This window comes from Excalfactoria chinensis, chromosome 4, assembly GCF_039878825.1.
Source record: "Excalfactoria chinensis isolate bCotChi1 chromosome 4, bCotChi1.hap2, whole genome shotgun sequence".
NCBI lineage: Eukaryota > Metazoa > Chordata > Aves > Galliformes > Phasianidae > Excalfactoria > Excalfactoria chinensis.
In genome coordinates, this window is record NC_092828.1 from 56,947,765 (window position 1) to 56,969,187 (window position 21,423).

The following is a 21,423-nucleotide window of genomic DNA, read 5'->3' on the forward strand; positions in this document are numbered from 1 at the left end:
GTGGAACACTGATATTGAATTTCTTTTATCTTTGAATGATAACCAGACAATCTTTATGGTCTTTCAAAGAAAAATAAATTCACATTACTTTTATGGAGATAATGTTGTCTGTGACTGGGTTATGAGAATATGTTTGTATGCTTGAATACACTTTATGATCAGGAAGTGCATATTGTCCTTTAAAATTCAAGACATCTCTTGTGTCTCAGAGTAGCGATGGTGGCTTAAATGAAATGTGAAATGAATGGTTCAAATTTTAAAATCAGATCTTTGCACTAAGAAATGTATAGGAATGTTGTCGTTTCTTTCAGTGCCTTGTATGTTACCCCTTTGTTGGACCTCTTTTTGTAATGTGCTGCTCAAATTTTGGGCATCAGAGAACAGGCTTTAAAGTATGCATTGCACTAAGGAAAATAAATATGCTTGAGTTGGGTTTGGGACTATTTATGTTATTTATTTTTTGAAAATTTTAAATGCACAATAGCTTAAGCTTCTTTGGTACATATTGATAATGCAAAATACATAACGATTCTGGCTTAAAAAGTAGTTCAAATATCGATGGCTTTATTATTTATTACTGATTCAGCTAATATACAACTTCTGGTTTAGACAGAAATATCGTATAACTCAGCCCTTGAAAGCTAAACCAATTCTATTTTCTTGCAGAAATAAGGATTTGAAATAGTAGCAGACCAAAAAATTAAAAAGATATTTGTATGTGTTTATAGAAAACATTACTTTGTCAATATTTCAGTATTTAGCTCTACTTGGCAATGCTAATATATTATACATGCCGTGGAAATCTGTGTTAGCAGCTCACAGTGTTTCTTTTAATTTTTTTCATTTAAATTTAGGATTCATTTGATCAAAGACAAAGATGGCATAGATGATTATTTGGCGAAGAATATCAAAGGGTTGTCAAAACAAGAAGCTGCAGCGTAAGTTGGCTTTTTCAAGGCATTTTAACATCCATAAGTTTATTGTTTCCTTTGTTTCTAGTCGTCATAATCATTTAAATTTAAAGTTCCCGAGGCCCTACCCTTTTTAATGGAATTTGGCGTTTAAAAATTGAAGCTGATATTAAATAATGATGGATCATTTCTCCTGATCTTAAACATATCAAAGCATTTAACTCCTTGGCTTTATTAATTTGTGTATTTACCAAGGTATTACATCATGTTTGCAACACTATAGTTAAGACTGTGTCAGTAATTATACTTGAAATTGTGCTCTTTCCATTCCTCCCCTCCTTTATTTTTTTCCAGAACCTCTGTGAAATATCTCCTCTGGGGTGCAAGCTTAATATATAGACGTATGTGTTCTTGTAATTTTGAATTATTATTTAGCCATGCTCAGCTGCTGACTTCTGCGGTGCAGCATTTGAAACATCATCAGATATTTAAAAACCCAGTGAATGAAAAATATCTAGATAACTTTTGATTTCTTGCAGCTGAGGTATTTGCATTTAGACATGACGAAAGTCTATTGACTGAATTATTTTTCTGGAGACTTAGAACAGATCTAGGGTTCAGCACCATCAAAATTAATGAAAGAATTCTTACAAATCTGAATTGCTGGTTTCTTAAGTGAGATGATTTATTTATTTCAATATTTAAATAATAAAAAGATGCATATATAAGGGCTCTAGGCACCTTAACAATTAATATTGCACGATCGCGCTTGCAGCACGAAAAAAAACAACATTCTAATAATCAGATTGGAATTTGACCAACTAGGCAAAATGTTCCTCTTTTTTCTAGCCCATGAATGTGCTTGCAAAACTTCTATAAGATGCTTTCAAATGAAAATCTAGAAAATCACCAGGTTTAAGTTTAGGGGTGATAACGTCAGCAGTATCCTAAAGCCGTACTATGTCTTAGTCAGCCAGTGGACTTGCTTTCTTTTTTTTTTTTTACAATACCTTTATAATTTGATGATAACATAATCCAGTTAATAAGTATTCTGACTGACAGTATAAAAAATGCCACTTATCTGATCAGGCGATGTAGGAGAGCCATCTTTTCAAAGCAAACTCAAGCCTCACTTATTTTATTTGCATTAGATGATAAACAAAAAGTTGGTTCAGTGAAGGGACTGTGCAGGACCTTATTAGCAGGTCATCATCTGAAAGACTTCAAAGTGCAGATTGTTCCTTGCTTTCTGTTCAAGATATGCTGTCCCAGTCTGTGGGATCCAGCAGTGCGGCAGTGACAGGAAAATTATTTAGGAGCAGTGGAGGGAATCACCATGTTAGTGCTCTGAGTACTTGTTGTTCATGTGGAAAAACTGATGCTTTGGAAAGGAAGACCTTTGGGCTTCAAAGTGCATGTTACAGCTCTGGTTTGATCACATCAGCCTTTTACTGCTGCTAAAATTACAAATAAATATAACTTTAAAAAAAATCCTATGATATTTCTCTTTTCACATACAAACTGAAAGAGTTCATAGAAAATGAAACCAGCAAGGAAAGTACAATTAAATGAGAATTTTAACATCTGCTCTGCATCACTTAGGCAAAGTGGTCTGCCTTTATAATGGTTTGCTCAGTCTTTTATAATGTGCTTTTTTTCAAAGTTAGGAAAGCCCCTCAACTATTAAAATTGAATTATCATATATATTCTGCTTTATTTGTAGGCAGATTTTGTAGGTGTATGTTTTGAAAAAATACATGTTCACACTCTATATTTTTAGCTACTCTGAGAATTTCAGGTTTTGAAATTGTAGTTACATTTCTGTGGTGTATAATTCTTGAGTAACATCCATAAAAGTAGTACAGTCACTTAAGTTAACAACCTAACAGCTACACAGTTACATCTCTACCGGGATAATGTAATTGTAAGAACAGCAATTGCATCAAACTTAATTTTAAGCAAATTTGAAAGAAAAACAACACTGTATTTATAAGTGATATTACTGATATCAATGTTATGCTTTGTATGCCTCAGCAGACAAAATATTTCTATTTTAGAAGTGTGAGAAGTGGCTTATAATATATTGTGTAATATCAAAATATTGCTTTCATTCCAAAAGTAAATCACCTCTTCTGTATGGGCAGGATAGCTTTCTTTTATCAGCTGTACATTTGTTGAGATACCAAAAATCTGTTCCCCAATTAAACATTATTTCAGTGACTATCCTGCTTATCCTTTTATTTTTTTTTTTTTTCCATTGACTATTTGATGACCGTTTTATTACCTCTTTAATACACCAGTTTAAGGGTAGTGTCACATTTATGAGGAGTGATATTCTTTAAAATTATTTCCTAAAATTGTACCCTACACATTACTCTTTTAAAATAAGATAGCCTGCTTTCGTTGTAGTTGAAAAAAAGGTTGCAGTCATTTTTCTGTTATACGGAATTGTATACTCTGTCCTAAAGTTAGCAACTAAGAGTTCCTCAAGTCTGCTGTTGTTATAATTTAGTTTTTTTGTGGAAAAAGAGATTCTCAGATTTTATAAATAACTTTTTGTCCCCCAGTGATGTGATAGACAGTGCTAAAGGAAAACACTCCTTTAATTATATCAAAACAAGATATTGATTTTTTTTTTCTTAATTTTGTTCTGTTTCCTTCCCTAAGACAGTATCCTGAAATCAGAAGTAAACTTGGTGTGAGAAACTGGAAATAGAAGGGAAGGAGTAGGGGGAGAAGAAAGGTTCCCATTAATGCAGAATGTGACTGGTTTCTTGCCACAGGATTTTGTAAGCTTATGAGAAGGCTGGCTGACTCCACTGGCCATTATGGTGCTTCCCCTGATACTGTTGTTTTTCTTGACCCACCAAATCATTAGTCAAATAAATCAAAATTTCGTTGCAGTAAAAATTAAAATTTGTTGTTATGACTGATCTATGAGATGAAAAGTTCATAAAGAACTAGGAAGTAAGCTGTTTTCCTACAAAAGGTTGATTCCAGGACTAAATATTCAAATGAAATTGGATCCTAGAATGGTCCACAATTTGCTAATGTAATTGCTGTTTCCTAATCTTTTTCGTCGGAGCCAGAAAGATCATGTAACAGCTCTCTCCTCTTCATACAAATCATCTGGAGAAAACCATTTTAACAACAACGAAAGAGTTAAAGACTAGAAAGAGATACTCCTACATTTTTCTGATGAGAGAAATGGCTTTGCTTAGTAGTAACAAAAAATTGCACATTACTGATTTCACTTGGTGTATATCTGTGAATCAGCTGATGGGATTGGACTTGTCATGTCTTCACTTGAAACTCATTGGTAGTCAGAAGACAGATAAATTATATAGAGAAGATACTGGCTAACTTACTTGAGCAAAAACTGTAGTATTCGTTTTCTGTGTTGTGAGTGGTTGATCTTACCTTGATAAATTTGCCTCAGTGAAGATGTGCTCTGATATGACTTTTTCAGACAGGAGACAGGATTATTTGTGTATACACTTGGTTGGATGTTTTTGAGATATAGTGAACTGTTAAGCTAGGAATTCACCAAAGACTGATCTGTTTAAAGATTAACTGGAACAATGAAAGGAAAAGGCCTTCATTCTCAGATAGGCTGTTGCCAGCACAATTGCAAGCCAGCCGTCTCAGTGGTTGGAAAGAGCAATCATTTAACTGCACTGCAGATTGCATACAGGTGAATGTCTAATTCCTCATAGATTTCTGCAAGATTTTATGTACGAAAGTGAGAGCATTTTCATATTTGGCAGCTTTTGTAATGAGAGCAGGACCCTCAGTTTCCTCCAAATTCTTGGATTTCTTCCTAAGAAGCAGAGATTCACAGAATTAGATGAAAAAGACAGTATTTTGCTTCTCTTTTTTCTAATGCGATGTGACACTGGAATTTTTCACAAGGCTGTGTGGGTCCTCAGAACTTTGGAATTATTCCTCAGCAATTTCATATTTTATCAGGAAGATCTGTGATAATGTCAAAGGCAGGAGAGCGGTAAATATTCCTCTTAAATTACAGGATTTGTGATTTTTCCAGTCAATTGATTTCCATCTCATGCGCTGAGCTACAAGGAGTGAGGTACTGTTAGAGTCAGGCTTTTACCTTTCTTTTTGTTGTTTCTTCCAGCCACTATTGAAAAGTGGTGTTTCTTGAGGAAGAAAGCTTCTCAATATAAAAAACCTGAAATATATACTTTTTTATATACATTTTTTCTTTTCTTCCTTTTTTTTTTTTTTTTTTTAATCTTTTCTTCAGAAATGATGAATAGTGAACATAGTAACTCTTTTCTTCTACAAACCTTTGTCCTGCTCTGCAAAGAAGTGCAAAGGGGATTTCACATAAATTTAATTCAAGTGACTAGGTTAATCACCCCATATAATCAATGGAAATAAGTACAAATAAATCATTTACTTAGTTGAACCCCTTTTTTGAGTCTTCGGACAACTGCTCTAGAATAAAGTGAATTGTACTTTTGAAGTACCTGTTTCTCTCCACTGCCTATATAGCGAGCTCTGACTGACCAGCTCAGTTGTAGATATGTACATTTTATCTTCTCAACCCCACACTAAGAAACCATTGCATTTTGAAAACTGTAAAACAGACCAGATAGAAGACGACTTGGGAAGGTGCATTCATTAATTTCTGAGGCAGTTTGACAAGTAGTTTACAAGTTCAGAACAAAAATGACCTGGCATCCATCTTAAAACTTACATTAGTGCCACATAATGTAATATTATTCTATTTTTTATTGAGGGAATTAGAAGAGATAAATTATTAACTATCCTTTCCCTGTCCCAACTTCCCGCTATTTTTGGTGTCGGTCTCAGCCAGGCTAAGTGAAGGAAGATGTGATTGTTTTCAAATATTCAAGGTAAATTTGAGGAAATAAAAGATTTCTTTCCTATGTCCTTACCAGTTGGTCTCTGGATATTTAACCCCATCTGTCCTCAAGAATAAGGGGAAGGAACTTTATCACTGAATTAGAGGCCACTATGATTCAGAGTGTCTGCCGAGAGAGATGAATGGGATTTGTGGGCTGTTGAGGAGAAGAAGGCCTAGTTTAAAGATTATTTTACTATTTTCATCATAACCTACTAAGCTCTTCTGTCAGACTGGGCTTCTTCTGATCTCAACTGCTGTACTGATTTTTAGCTTTGCTTTTGTATTTATTCTATTTTGTGTGCATGTTAATGAACCAGTTATTTAAGGAAAGGTAATATAAATAACTGACCGGGTCTTCACGTAATCCAGATTTTTTTTAGTTGTTGTCACTTGCATGAAAGTCATCATAGTTATTTTATCTTTTTTTAATCAAATAGATTGGGACTCTTTTTCATTGATACCTTGTTGTATTTTGAAGTTCTCTTTTTTTAAAAAATGGAGATCTTTACAGGGGCTTCAAGGCATGGGCACGCATAATTTAGGCTTGGCAATTTTGTTATGGATCCCCCTGAAAAAAGTCATTAGGAGTAAAGATCTCAGTGGATAGGGATAGTGCTAAGTATAAGAGCTAGTGAAAATATTTTGTCAGTGGGGGGCTAAGCCAAGGAGGGAGGAGAGGCACATTTAGTACAAGAAAAGCTTGCAGAGGGAGACTTTATACACAGATCAGCTAATGTATAGACTCAGATTCTTCTTTCTCCTTGTATTTCAGTCTTAAGTTGTACAATATTTGGCTATAGTGATGCACGCATTGGATTCTTTCTGTGTGCACTGCTATGAATATGGAGGGAGAGCTCCAAGCAGCTAAAGAAAGCAGCAGAAAGTCTTTGCCTTTCATATTCAGAGCCTAGGAAGTTTTGCTTTTCTCACAGATATCAGTCTGTGGATGTGATCCCACCTTCTGAGCTTCTTTGGTCACATTAGTCAGGAGGAGAACTGGTCGAATGTTGTGTCAACTCATTTACATTTTACAAGAGTAATTCTTCATTTTTAAACACTAAAAACTATGGGAAAATATAATTCAGAACCACAAACGTAGCTTTTTGTGGTAAAAGAAATTTTAAATGAAGGCTCTGTACCCCAAACTCCCTGCTGAAATGTTGCCTGTGGAAAGGGAGATGGCACAAGTTACTGAGCTAGATGATAAATTTTAAATTTCTTTGCCATTGCTTTCACAATATTATTTAAATATGTATTTTTTTCTATCTGAATAATTTCTAACAATCTTACTTGTCATGACCAGGATTCAATGTTTATTAAACAACTTTCAAAAAGAGATTTCAGTACTTAGAGTCACAGTCTTTTGGTCAGATGAACGATCTCTGTGAATTTCAGACCCGATAAACATATGATTTAGTGTAATTAGGTACCGATCTACAGAACAGTGTGGAAAGTGAATGGTTTGCCTTTCGTAAAGGAACTTCTTTCTACATTTGTGTAATGTGAAAGGTTTTTCTTGAAAAGGTTAAAAAAAGTTCTAATCAACTTCTGTACATTATGTAGAACTTCATTTTCTAAACTCTGCAAAAGAAAGTTTCATATTTAATGGGAAATCATGAATTATTCCATTTATTATCTACTTCCTCCTTTCAAAGACATGATCTGGATAAAAGGCGGGGTGAATAATTTCAAAAAATACAATACATTTTTAATGGGAAGGTGCAAACTACAGATTCTCATGACTATTAGCAAGTATAGAGGAAACAGAATTTTACTTGCAAAAACTCATCAAACTCTTGCAAAGATAAAATACATGACATACTTTAATAAAGAAGAACACAGTGAGCTGAAGTATTTCTTTTTTATGTAACTTGTTGTTTTTACTAAGTTTGGTCTTACGGTTTTCTGGTGCTTTCATTTCTCAATAGTTCAACAATATTTAGTACTGAAGATAACGTACAAGGAATACACAACCGACGTCTATTTTTAAAGCATTCCACAAAGGTGGAAAGGCATCTCTAACATACAAAGAATTTGAAATAACGAAAGTCAGTCTCATTTGCCTTGGTGCAATCATGACTTCCTAATAATTCTCTCAGTGAATCGTTCTGAATTTCTAAAATCCTTGATTTTCTTTCCCTCTTTCTTCATCTTTATTTATTTGTCTTTAGACTACCAAGTAAGTTCTGATGGATGCTGGAGTGGGTTATCATAGGCAAATGCAAAAATGCTCTGGGAATTGTTGATAGCAGTAGTATGATAATAAATGAGTAGCCTTGTATATCGCTTTATGGTAATTCAGTGCATCAGCTCTAGCAAGAAAATAGGTATTATTATTATCCTTTCTAAGGTAATTTTACACCCTATGAAATAAATCTGCAGAAGTTCCTGGCTTTCTGTCCCTTAGATCTGCTCTGGAGTAAAAGGAGAAAGTTAAGAAATATTTCACTTTGATAAATAACAGTCCATAAAATATGGTTGGAATTACTTTTTCTTAATGAACATAATTAATTTAGAAAGATAAGCAGAGAGATTAATGAGTATAATGTGCTATTGTTTTATTACATTTGAAATGAAAGCTAATGATCACAGGTGTGTACGCTGTTGTATGAAAAATATTTTGATGAGGTGCTTTTCTTCTTTTAGTTGCTTTCATTGCATTTATATTTAGGAACGCAATGTTCCAAAATTTCAGGAACTAAAGGGCTAAATTTGTATTTCAATTTTCTGTGCTAATTAGAATTCTTAATTATTATGGTACTTACATTCATTTTAAAATACTTCTTCTGTGTCATCCTTTGATGTTTATAATTGATTAATTTTTCATTTTATGTAGTATTAAAGTGGCAGCGTAGCTTTGAACAAAAAGGAAGTGAGTCCAATCTGTGTTCTTTGCGGGATCTTACTGACAGGTTATGCATCCACTTTTGATTGCATGATTTAGTTTAAAGTGTAGCTTGACAGCAGTCAGACTGTGAGCCAACAGATGAAAAATACTGCATTACATGTGCTGAAAGTTATTATGCCTGTGTATATATACAGTACAGAGTGGCTGTGTACTTCATTTTTTGGTACACTTTCTTTTCTTCTTTCTATTATCACTTCTAAATATATACTTCTATAAACCTTTTCTTATTTAAAAAAATAAATCTGAATTTTTTGTATAAGTCATTTCCAAGGAAATGTTCTCTCTTCTGGTATGCATAATTTCTCATGGAATGTTTTTTATTGACTCTTCAGGACAGGGAGCTCTTCTTATAACACTTGTTTAATTTGTTGCTTTCAATTGTAGGACATTAGTTATTTCATCTTCATAATTTGGGAATTAAAAACATGCACCTGACCCCAATATCATGTATTTCTCAGATTTACTAATCAAATATTCTCACGTGTAAGCTACTCTCTATTACTACTTAATAGCATTGATTGTAGTTACATATTTTTCTTTAATGAGATTACCATATTCTGTAATTTAACATGTTGCTACCCAGTAAATATTTCATTAACAGTATTTAAGCAGATAGTCCTTAAACAGGGATTAAACAGGGTTGTGCCCTGATTCAGCTAAATAGCTCTGTATCGTTAGCAGTGTGTGATGAAAGTTTGTTGAATAGCCCAGCACACTGAGGGCTTGGCTCACTGAAGCACTTAGCATATACAAATTTTCCCACTGAACTCAGATGATCAGACTACCTGGGTGTGTTTTCTAATTAGATGTGGATTGCAACCTGAACACATGGCAATGTACATTTCAACAGTGTAAGTACATGGCTTTATAACACTGTAGCCTCGATCGCAGCATCACTGAAGCTGAACCAGTGAAATCTTTCAGCTTCCCTATTTACTAAATATCTGAATAAGTGCTTTTCATCTTTGGCAATGCCCTGCAAAAGTGTTAACTGCTTCACAGGTGGGTCACCAACAGAGTTACAGAATCTTTACTGGTTTTGGATGTCCAACTTTAATTAAATAGTAATTCCTCTTTCCATTCCTAGGCAGAACAGCCTGGCAGTAGAGACACTTTGAGCATGCTTGTCTTCTTTGTTTTATATAGTACAATTGGTTTTACTTAATGTACATACTTGTCAAGTTTCACTGAGGAAATTGACATGCCCTTGTTTACTCTGTGTGTGTTTGCATATAGGTTGAACACAAAGTAACTAAGTGTTCGTACACTCCATGTAATTTTGTTTATCTTGTAGAATTAGAAATGAGAAAAATAATGACTGGTATCTGTTTAAACACATTTAAGGAAATATTTCTTGTTAATTTTTCTAATTTTGTGATCCAGTTCTAATACATTTTTGTCCATCATTGGCTTTCCAGATATAGAAGGAGAAAAACAAAACAAAACAACATGATGAAATGTATTTAAATACAATTTTTAAACATTACAATCATTGGTATAGTAATTGTTTGAAACTGTTATTGCATTCAATTTTACATACTCTCATTGTTTAATCCATCCCATTTTCTGCTTTACAAAATGAGATTGTTACAGTATACTTGTAGTCAGCAGCTGACACGAACCTGCAGTACTAATTAAATCCTAGCAAATTTAAAGATACAAACCTTGTTATAAAAAACAGTCATAGAATCATACAATCACTCAGGTTAGAAAAGACCTTAAAGATCATCGAGTCCAACCACAACCTGACCATACTACCCTAACAACCCTCCTCTAAATCATATCCCTGGGCACCACATCCAAATTGTTTTCGAACACATCCAGGGATAGTGACTCAACTGCAGCCTTCTGTAACTATTTTTCATGTCTACCATTGACCACTCTAGGCAGGAGGACTGGAGGTTTAAGCTCATGGCAACAAATTCTGTTACAATGTGTTGACTGTTTTGATTATTACCAACACCTGTCTCTTGGCCTCTTAATTTCTGTCTCATTTTCTCTCTGTGAAGGGCAGAATGCCATAAGACTAGTTGATCTCCAAGCATTGAGAGTCCTGTAACAGTACAGTACCAGCAGGTCCTTGAGATTGCTGCAGCAGTGTTGTTTCATTAGTCCCAGTGAAGATGGGTGTTTCTGATTTTTGTACTAGCAAATACAAATTAGAATCAGGCTTCTGTGCTCAAATCAGTTTTCTCAGGGTGACTCCAGATAGTTTTAGAATAGCAGCGACAATAATAAAAGAAGTCCATAAAAGAAAACTACCAAAGTAACTGTAAAATACTGCATCACAGTAACTGCACGTATGCCAAATGTATAGTACCCAACCAGATCACTAAGTGGACCCCATGTCACTGTGTGACCCCGACCTGTATAAATAAATATCTGATAACATTAATGGAGATGAGCATTTGGGCAGAGGAGCAGTGGGTTCTCAGCATCATCTGTGCATCGAAATGGATTCAGAAAATAAATAAATAAATAAATCTGATTTAGATTAGAAACAGAATCGTTGCTCTCTGCATTAACTACAAATGCGTAGATATGCTCCAGTTGTTTTTAAAGAGATGTTTTTAAAAAACGCATCGGAAATCCTTCTCGTAGCGCTCAGATGCGATTATTCAAAGGGCGCTGGAGGTTTATGTTCGTATCGCAGATGAATTTTGAAATGCGCGGCAGGTTCCGTTTTGCAGCTATCCGGCTCGCCCTAACCCGACCCGTGCGACTGCCGGACGCAACGTGCGCTCTGGGCACGGAGCCCTGTGGCACGGGGCGGCCCCCGGCAGTCCCTGCTCTCGCCGCTCGCGGGGCGCCTCTTCCCTTTGTTCTGCGGCCGTGCCTCGTCGCTCTGACGGCGGCTTGATTAACGCGTTGTGACTGCAGTTTTCCACATTTCCAGTAGATGCCCCCAGAGACCATTAAACCTCTTGAACGTCTCCGCTTCAACCAAATAAAAGGGCAGTCTCCTTTCATTTTCCTTTTCCGAGTAACATAATTGTTCGAAAGAAGCCTTAAATCGGGTGGATGCAGTGAAGAAAAGTCAACTTGTCGGTTTCTTAATATATCGTAATGAATGTATTAAGCAGTAATGTTCAAAAGGCTTAGCATAACCCGGTTTATTAATGCAAAAGAAACACAAAGCTGGTAGCTGGATTTTATAAAATAAATCATGGACATCTAGGTGGGTATCAGTTGTTTATATTGGCATTAAGAATAAAGTTGTCTGCAGCAATTTAAAACAGGAGAGGTGCTACTTAATCTCTCACTTTACACGCTGTGATATTATAGGAAGCAGTACAAAGAGCATGTTGGTTATTTGAGAATGTATGGTTTATTTCAAGGTGTCATGAAAAGTTCACCTTCACTTCAGTTACCTGCACCACTCCTCTGGCTAAAAGCACTGCTTTCTGGAGGGAAAAGCCCAGCATTTTCATCTGGAACCACTAAGAGAACTGAAACAACTTCAGAATTGGTCATGGTGCCAAACTCTCACTTGGGAGGTTTCATCCATAGCATTCATCTCCATCATATCATTAATTTCCGCCCTTTCTCTATGCTTTGTGCATGTGCATTTTCTGCTTCTAGTTATAACTTTGGGAGATAACTTTCATCCTCATGCCTCTAAAATCAGAGTGGTTATACAGCAGTAGGTAGTTTCATTGCTTGTATGTTGCCAATACAGTCCTCTTTATCTAAGAATAAATGTGTTCCATACATTTGGCATCTTAATCACTACTGGAATCTCTTTATTAATTGGTGTGGGCTTATATTTAAAAAATAGTAAAACTAATTTTTAGGACAGACTTATTTTCCAGCATTTCTGTTTGTTTTCCCCTATTCATTTGTTAACAACATTGTCTTGTGCAGAAAATGTGCTTTGATATCAGGTAAAATGCATAAATTCACAACAGCCTTGACTGAGGTAAGATGCATTAGACCACAGCATCCACAGCACCCTAAATGGACACAGATTTTCTGCTGATTCAAATATTGGCACTGAGTAGTAAGTGCTAAAAATGAGCAGACCGATATTTTATTTAGTTACTATTAATATGTTTCAGCAGCCAATTACCTTTTTACTTCTAACACATACAATCAATAAGATGTGCACACATACACAAATATACAGACCACAGTATGCAGATAAATACAGGTGCGCAGGTGTATGTCTGCTGTAAAGACTTTATTCCATTGCTGTGGAATCCTATTACTGGAGGATTCAGTTCTCATCCTTTGAAAGGTGGTGGCCATTTTTTACCTAGAAGTCTTCTTCATTTCTTTAATTGGTTAGATAGAAATTTTTTAAAAGAGTAAATCTTACACATATGAAGTAAAAAGTAAATTGCACTGTGTGAATATAACAGCTGTGCAGTATTTTGAGGCTGCACTCTATGAACCCGGGATGTACCAGAAATGTTTTGGCACCCAGAAGTGTAAATGTTTAAGGATGTTTCTCTTTTCAGTTTTTGAAGAAAAATGTTGCAAATGTTTTCCGGTGCGGATCAGTTCTGTGTTTTCTTTTATATGTGTGGATAGTCTGTGTTTTCAATCTTAACAAAACATACACACACAAAAAATTCAGAAGGGTAGCTTAAGTCTTCATGCATCTTCTAGAGCTGAGTAATGCTTTTGTTTTAAGTTCTGCTACAGAAATATAAGAAATTCATATGGAGGATTAATGTGAATCTACATAGTAATTAATAGATTTATTTTAATGGTACTGAACATGAAATAATGCAGATCAATTACTTAACGCATCTTGTATTACCATTTACTTTATTGACATCTAGCTAAAACATTTTTTATATAAATTCCATTAAAAAAGGCTACAGTATCTCTTTGTAGTCTTGGACTATTGGTCTCATTGGGCTATTGTTCAGCATCTGAATTTCTTGCATACACTGTAAATCTCGGTTTTCAAAATTCCATATTTATTTTAAAGCCGCTGAGAATTTGTACTGAAATAGAATCTCATCTCAAAACATAGTTTTAAAAACAAATTGAGAACTTGAATGGAATCTGCAAAATAAAATTACCATATGTAGGCCCCTGTCATTTCACTGGGACGAGGGTTTGTTTTATCAAACTGGAGACCTACTTCTGCCGACATTTAGATCTGTACTTCAGTGATGCAGGTGGTCTCATTGGACTTGTAGCTTTCTCCAGGATGGGACACAATAATTGTTTCATGCCACATAAAAGAAATGATTGGATTATTTCCATAAATAATACCTGAAAAAACATATTACCTCTTGAGACTATTTCTTTATGCGCTTTTTTGATATGTATATTTTATCAGAGTTTATGAATGGGACGACTTGGATATAAATTCATCATTGCATCCTTTGATTTTAAAATTAGGGAGTAAACCAGCCCCAGCCAAAGTTCTGTGCTATAGAGAATCAAAATAATACCAAATCATTGTGTTTCTGGCATAGCATTTGTTTGACATTTTAAACCAAGGCATTGTATCCTACAGCAAAACTATTTAACATAACACTTCTTTTTCTTTTTTCTTTTTTGACATGTGGAATGTGCTTCATTTTTCCCCATGTGCTGGTTTAAAGCAAACTAAGAGATTATTGTGTTTTCATAAACTAATGTAAACATGTATTTTTCCCATCAGTCAGCTCTTTATTTTCAGTTATTTATTTTATTTATTTACCATTACCAGCTAAAGAATACCAGTATATTTTGAGCATGTTTGCAAAGTGTATTTGGGTATTTATTTAATATTGCCATGTTCGCCTCCCTAGGGGAGGATATTTGTAATTGTGTTTTGGCAGAATGCTTTTTGAGGGGAGGAAAGAAAAAAAAACAAAACCCTTCCCTGCTGGTGATCTGCAGAGGTCTGGTCTTGAAAGCTGTTTTAATATCTGTAGTTATTTGGTAAGGCGAAGAGAATACAGGTTTAAAGGCTTAAAATCCGTCTTTCTTATTCCCAGTAACAGGAATTCATACAAGGAGAACATCTGCATAGACATGCTGCGACAGGGTTATCACAAGTCCTTCTCTGAGCTCTTCACTCTGATACAGAAGTGGAATGCCTTGAGGGAGGCTGCAGGGCCTGGGTCAGCCATATGGCAGCGGCAGTCCCTGGAGGAGCAGCCTGATAAGCTGGATCAGCTTTACCACTTCCTGACCAGGGCTGAGGCAGCCCAGAGAGCAGGTAAATGGGGGGATTGTGGGTAGCAGAGCAGCGGGAGCCGCAGCAGCGAATGCCTGGGGGAAGCTTCCAAATTGTTTCATGTATGAATTTGAAACCTTACTGCATCTTAGCACATTTCAGCCTTAGTCAACTAAGCTGTATTTATAGAATAAATGATTAGGATCTGCAGATATCGGGAGAGGTTTTGCAGGGAGGAGGAAAAAAAAAAAAGAAGGTAAAAATGTGCGGAGTGCGTTATAATATCATCAGAATTATTTTCTATATTTATAGCTTTGATAACATCTCAAACATTTTCTCGTAACTTCATTATTTATTGTTTTTCTTTCTTTTCTGATTTGACTAGCCAGTTTTGTATTAGAAAAAAATTAATAGGTGAAACACTGTTTCTCACAGTAATAGTTGTATAAATTTGATTTTATTAAATACTCTGTCTGCTAACTGTTTGGATTTGCGACTGACCTTAAAAAGACTGTGAACGTGTCAAATAAAATACAGCACATAGCTGTAACGTGTCACCTGTGAATTACTAGATATTAGTGAAGACATAACTCCAAATTACTGTATTTTCTATATTGCCAGCTGTTTACTAAGCACTCTTCTTTATCATTTTGTTTTACAATAAATAGTGATATAACTTACTTTGTCTTTCTCCTTTGGAATAACTGTAGGGAAGAAAGCAGGTAAAACTACAATCCTGTCTCACAGCAGAGCTGATTTCAATTTTGAGCTTGCTTCAAGTTGTATTTTCATCATTACAGAGAGAAAAAATCTAAAGTAAAGCTTGAGACTTTGAGACCCAATCTTACTCAAATTTAGAAACAGAACACTTTGTTTTAAAAGGGAACAGCAACAACTTTCAGCACTAAAAAACAAACAAACAAACAAAAAAACAACTGTTCATTTAAAATGTTTGTTTACTTTAAAGCCAAAAGATGTGTTTATTTAATTGACTGTAATTCTAGACAGGAAGTCTAGCCAGTCCATGAAAGGAAGATATCTTCAGGTTTTTTCTGAGTATAACTAAAACCTGAACAGGCACCTCTGTAGTTTGCAGGAGTATGAAAGAGAAATGTTACACTAAGTCTAGCCTGACATACATAAGCATTCTGCCTTTATGCTGGTGTTCAGATGTAGTGGATATGGAATAGCAGGATGAGCATGCTTCCTGAAGCGGCTTGAGGGGACAGTACTTCACTTCGGTGCATGATTTTCTCTAGTGTTACTAACTGATATGTGCCAGTAGAGTTGGCAAATATCCTCCCAGAAAAGCAAAGTCAGGTTCTGCTCAGTGAAAGGCAGAGACCTTCCTCTCACTGAACTTGGCATTGATCGCGTACTGGGTTCCATGGGAGACAGGATGCTGCCAACTGACTGATGGAGTCTTGCCTCTGGAAGGGAGTATCTCTGAATTTTATCTGTTGAAGTTGGTTAAAATGAAAGCAAAGTTATGAGAACCTGCCAGTGGAGCTGATGGATGTTTAAGTAGCAAATCATTAATGAATTCTTTGATCATGGAATGGTGAGAGTTCTGATTTTTCATCGGTTTTGGTGTAAACCCTGGCATAAATATGCTTTTCATGTGAGGCATAAGCTGTGGCATGTGAGGGGGGTGGATGTTGATTCATCATACTGCAGATGTTACAGCTAGTTGTGCTGTGAATATAACGTATGAATTACACAGCTCATCAAATACTAATTCAGAAGTTCCACTAATCCAGTTTCTCTCTGATTCTAATCAAATTGCTTGGAGCTCTGGCTCATGATCTTGTGGCAACTTCAGTTGAAAATGTTTAAAAACTGTTCCACAGCTCAGTTCATCCTTCATGTGAAATTTACTGCAGTGTAGCAGTTGCAGCAGCAGCTGACCTGTGTTTGCTCCTCAGCCACCACAATTCAAGCCAAAGATGGCTTAAAATACTTGAAGTAATAATTTGGGCAGTGAGATGTGAGACTTCCATAGTGTAGCTGATGTCACTAACATTATACTCGCTGAAAATTTATCTGTCTCAGATCCTGAGCATCCTGAGCTGAAGTTGTAGTGAAAAAGAGTTGGCAGGTGTGAAAAAAAACCCTTTTGACTTGTAATTTTTTTTTTTTAATTAATAAACTTCCCAAAGTGATTGGTTTTGAACTGAAAGTGGCAAGACAGAAATGAAACATAGCTTATCTTAGTAAAAAGTTTTCCCATTTGTTCATGAGTTTTTTCACCTGATATTTTTGTGCCACAGAGTGTAGCTGTCTCAGTGTGAATTTCAATTAGAACTGCTGCTCCTAAGTTCAGCATTTTAGAACTGTTAGCACAGTGCAGACAGAAACCTAGGCATTCATTCATTCACTTTCCATACTTACTGGTGGAATATGTTATTGTTTTCTTTTTTTTCCTGATTGATTGTAATTATTGATGCTACGATGTTGCATGTAAATTGTTTGCTTGGGCAGAATTACTCAAAGCAGTCCATTATGATGTGGAGGCTAATATCAAAGAGCAATTAATTTCATTACTTCTACATTTGAAAATCCTGATTGTTTGCTTACCAGTGTTTTGTTGTACAAACCACTTACCTTCAGATACACCAGTGAGCCTTCTCACAGTTGTCATTTCAAGCAGAACATTTCAATGGAACTTCAAATCATGCAGCAGTCTTTCTTTTAAACTAGTATTACATTGCATGCAAAATCTGTTTTTCTAACTTAATCTCATTGCCATTGCATTTCAATACTTTCCAAATATTTAAAAATAAAAGCATTAATCCCTGCATCTTCTCAAAACAAAACAAAACAAACAAAAACCCAAAGAAACAAACAAACAAAAAACCAGCTGACAGTTATTCTGCATTAAGTACAGCATCATCAAAATAAATAAATAAATAAATAAATAAATCTGGTGATGCTTGTTGACTGCATTCCTCTTTGGTCGTCCTTGATGCAAGCAATGTAAATGTTTTGGACTTCAGAATAGAGTTGTTTCCAATTGTTCTTTGAGCTACCTTCATGATCACGCACCAATCTCACCAATCTTTCTTTCTACTGGTTTTGATATCAGTTGTTTAAAAAGAAAAGAAAAGATGATTTACCTATTTAAATAAGTATAAATAAGTATACTTGTAGGGTGTTTTAAAGAAGAATGCAGAATATTTGCCAAACTAATCTACACAGCTTAGCATTTGTTGTATACCATGATATCCTGATAAATGTTTTCTTTTTCAATAAGAAAAATGTGTATCCTGAGGCTGTTGAATGACCTGCCCTGTTGCTGGACTAATTTCACCAAAAGGTATAATTGTCCTTGGGGTTAATGTTGCAATCCCCTTGAAGAGACATAGTTCCCTAGCACCCACTCAATACTGCTCTGTGTGTTAGCAAGAGGAACTGCTGGAAACCATAGTCCCATTCCAGACTGACAGTGAAGGCTGCTAACTGAAAATCTCTGGCTGCTGACATTCTTAGAACAAATTATGTCTATACCCTACATAGGCACATCAGCTAAATAGTGCTAATTTTGTCCATTTTGTCTGTCTAAGTCCCCAAGTAAAATTTGGCTCTATGCCTGTTTGTGTTTGGGTGGGTCATAGGGAAAAGTAGTAACAAAGGAAAAACACCCAAGTCCTTTGCTTACCTTTTGGAATTTTTTAACAACACCCATATTAATGTATGCCTGGGAGAACAGCTTATTATAGTGATGGATGTTGCTGTTCCTCAGACAAATATACTTACAATAGCTTTAATGTGCTCTTTGCATGCATTTTACCATAAGAATATAACTGATTCTTTGTTACTTGGCTGCTACAGTCTGTCTTCTTGTTTTAAAATGCATTGCTAATTTCTTTTTTGGATCTATACGCTCACTGGGCAAAGCCACTTCTTTGAATCATCTCCTCAAATTATCGCAGAGCTCCAGTTTGTAAGTTGGTTAGCACTGAGTCTACGAGAAGAGTGGCAGTACATGGACTGTACAGTAAAGCATCAGTCTGGTATTTCAGAGGGAGGTCAGCTCCTCCTTGGATTACATCTGAATTGCTTATTGAATGTGGGTTTACACCCGAACTGAATCCTTACCTGTGCTGACTAATGTAAACCACTAAGAGCCTATGATCTTGCTTGTGTGGTTGGTTGCCTGTGTTGCATCCTCCTTCCAGTCAATGCAAGTCAAGGTACAACTCAAGAACTCTTAAAGGAAGAGACCTCTCAGCCATCGACTTTACTTTGCTGGAGCAGAGGAGCAAAACCAACAAAAACAGTTCCACTGTTCAGTAGCTGCAATGTGTCAGCCAGCAGCAGGCATTGTAGTAGCAGGTGACTGTTCCCTGTCAGAGCCAGTGCACTGAGCTAATATTCAGTATGAACATGCTTTCCAAGGGACAAGACACAGCTTGTTAGCTGATCACCGGGGCAGCTGGTGGAGGGTAGGTGTTATGACCCAGATACTGTTGCTTTTCTTAGACCCCATGCAACCTTTGTGATATGCCAAATGCTAAATCTGTGCATGTGCTACAAGCTGCTGACCCTTGTTCTAGAGGATATCAGCTATAAAGAATTAGAAGGAAGTGTTTACTTAGCTCTTTTTTCCTTGCTTCAGTACAGAGCAAACTTTTGTCAATGTGAATTAGTATTTGTTCCCATTGTAAAAGGTACTTCATAAACTATATGAAGAAGCATGAATCACATTTCATGAGAACATCGGGTGTGTTCACACTAGAAAATCTTTCTGTGTTTGAGGTACTGAAGGTCAAAAACAGAAATTAGCATTTTCACTTATTTCACTTATGCCTTAGGCTGGGCTAGCAAAAAATGTGATAACCTCATAGAATCATAGAATCACAAAGTTGGAAAGGACCTACAAGATCATCTAGTCCAACCGTCCTCCCTTTACCATGCCTACAGTAAAACCACTAAACCATATCTCCTAGCTCCCTATCCAGATGCCTCTTGAACACTGCCAGGGATGGCAACTCCACCACCTCCCTAGGCAGGCCATTCCAGTGCCTGACCACTCTCTGAGAGAAAAAGTTCCTTCTTATGTCCAGTCTAAACTTCATCTGATACAACTTGTGGCCACTTCTTTGGGTCCTGTTTGTAGCCTGGGAGAAGAGGCCATGCTCCTCTTCATCGCAGCCTCCCTTCAGGAAGTTGTAGAGTGCAATGAGGTCTCCCCTGAGCCTCCTCTTCTCCAGGCTAAACAATCCCAGCTCCCTGAGCCATTCCTTAAAAGACTTATTATTATTATTACCCATGGTATTTTGTGGTCAGGGAGGGGGGGGGGGAAGGGGGGGAAGGGAAAGAAGTAAAAGGTAAACATATCAAAAGTTCTTTTAATATTTTCTAGGGGGAGGTAGTGGTAGTTTTTGTTTGGTTTTGAGGGGACAGGAAAAGGAATGCTTTTATTTTTTGAATCAGGCTTGTCTTTCTCTACTTTCTGTTGCTCACATGAAAAAAAAAAATGTAGTAGTTGCTAGACAACAGTGGAGTGATTAGTTATAATTTATTAACTTTTAAAAGTGAAAGGATTCTCCCATAGAATGATGCTAAGACTTCTCAAAATGTAGCCAGCTGACTTCAACTTCCATGTTTTAAATCATGCCTGAATGCCTCTAGTTGAAGTAGTGTGTTTTCATTTTGGTGGCTTGGAGTCCCTCACTGGCATCACAAATGACCAGTTTAATTGCCTTATGTTACTATTACTAGAGGCCTAGTTTAGGGTGTTTATCTCTTCTAATATTTTTCTTCTCCTGAGGAGATGAAAGTTCACTTCCACTAGGTCTGACATGCTGGCTGTACCTCTGTCAGAATAATATCAATGAATCTCTTGATTTGTAAATCAGAGAGACTTTGAATCCCAAAGACAATATGGCTCTTAAACATCTATCTTTGGGGTTTACTTTATTGTGACATCAGCATATCTGGTCAGCCACTGTCCAAGACTATTGCAGAAAAATGGTTGTCTTTGTGCACTTCTCATTGTTATTCACCAGCAGGATAGTCATCAGAGGGTCACATTAAAGTTCATTCAATCAAAGCCATGGCAGTAGCAATAGTCTGCCTCCGGTCAGTACCATCTCTTGAGATTTGTAGGGCACTACCTGAAGTTATCTGCATAATTTTATGTAGTGTTAGGAAGCAAATATTTCAAAGGCAATAGATCTGCATCTAGTGTTCTTCTGCAATGACAATCTCATTCTCCTTCCTCTTATTCTCCTATTGTAACTATTTGCATACATCTTCTAACTTCTAAGTTCATGCTCATTTAGCTGTAATGAACATGTAACGTTTTATTACCTTAGATTCAGTTATTGATCAAAATTCATTTTTATATTTCTGTCTTTCAGTGGTTATTTGATTCGTTGCTTGTAATCATGGTGGGAACTTCTGCTTTTTATATTCGAGATAATCTTCAAAAGTGTTCTTTTATGTCACAATAGATGTTTAAGTTGGGCTGAAATAAATCATAGCCAAGTAGTATCTGCTTTTCTTCCTCGAGTGGAAAGAGATCCTAAAGAAACAATGGCTATATCTGGATTGGTTGTATTGGATGAATTAATGACTATTACTT

The 21,423-nt window shown here is 36.0% G+C and overlaps 1 protein-coding gene across 4 annotated transcripts in view; it reads left to right on the forward strand.

The window, feature by feature from the left end:
• The window catches only part of TTC29 (tetratricopeptide repeat domain 29), a 179,814-nt gene that overhangs the window by 67,131 nt on the left and 91,260 nt on the right, over positions 1 to 21,423 (forward strand). For all 4 annotated transcript variants that reach the window (XM_072335725.1, XM_072335727.1, XM_072335726.1 and 1 more), the window contains exons 3-4: positions 855 to 938; positions 14,653 to 14,876. In XM_072335725.1, the coding sequence (XP_072191826.1) occupies positions 855 to 938; positions 14,653 to 14,876 (308 nt within the window). The remainder of the gene's footprint in view (positions 1 to 854; positions 939 to 14,652; positions 14,877 to 21,423) is intronic.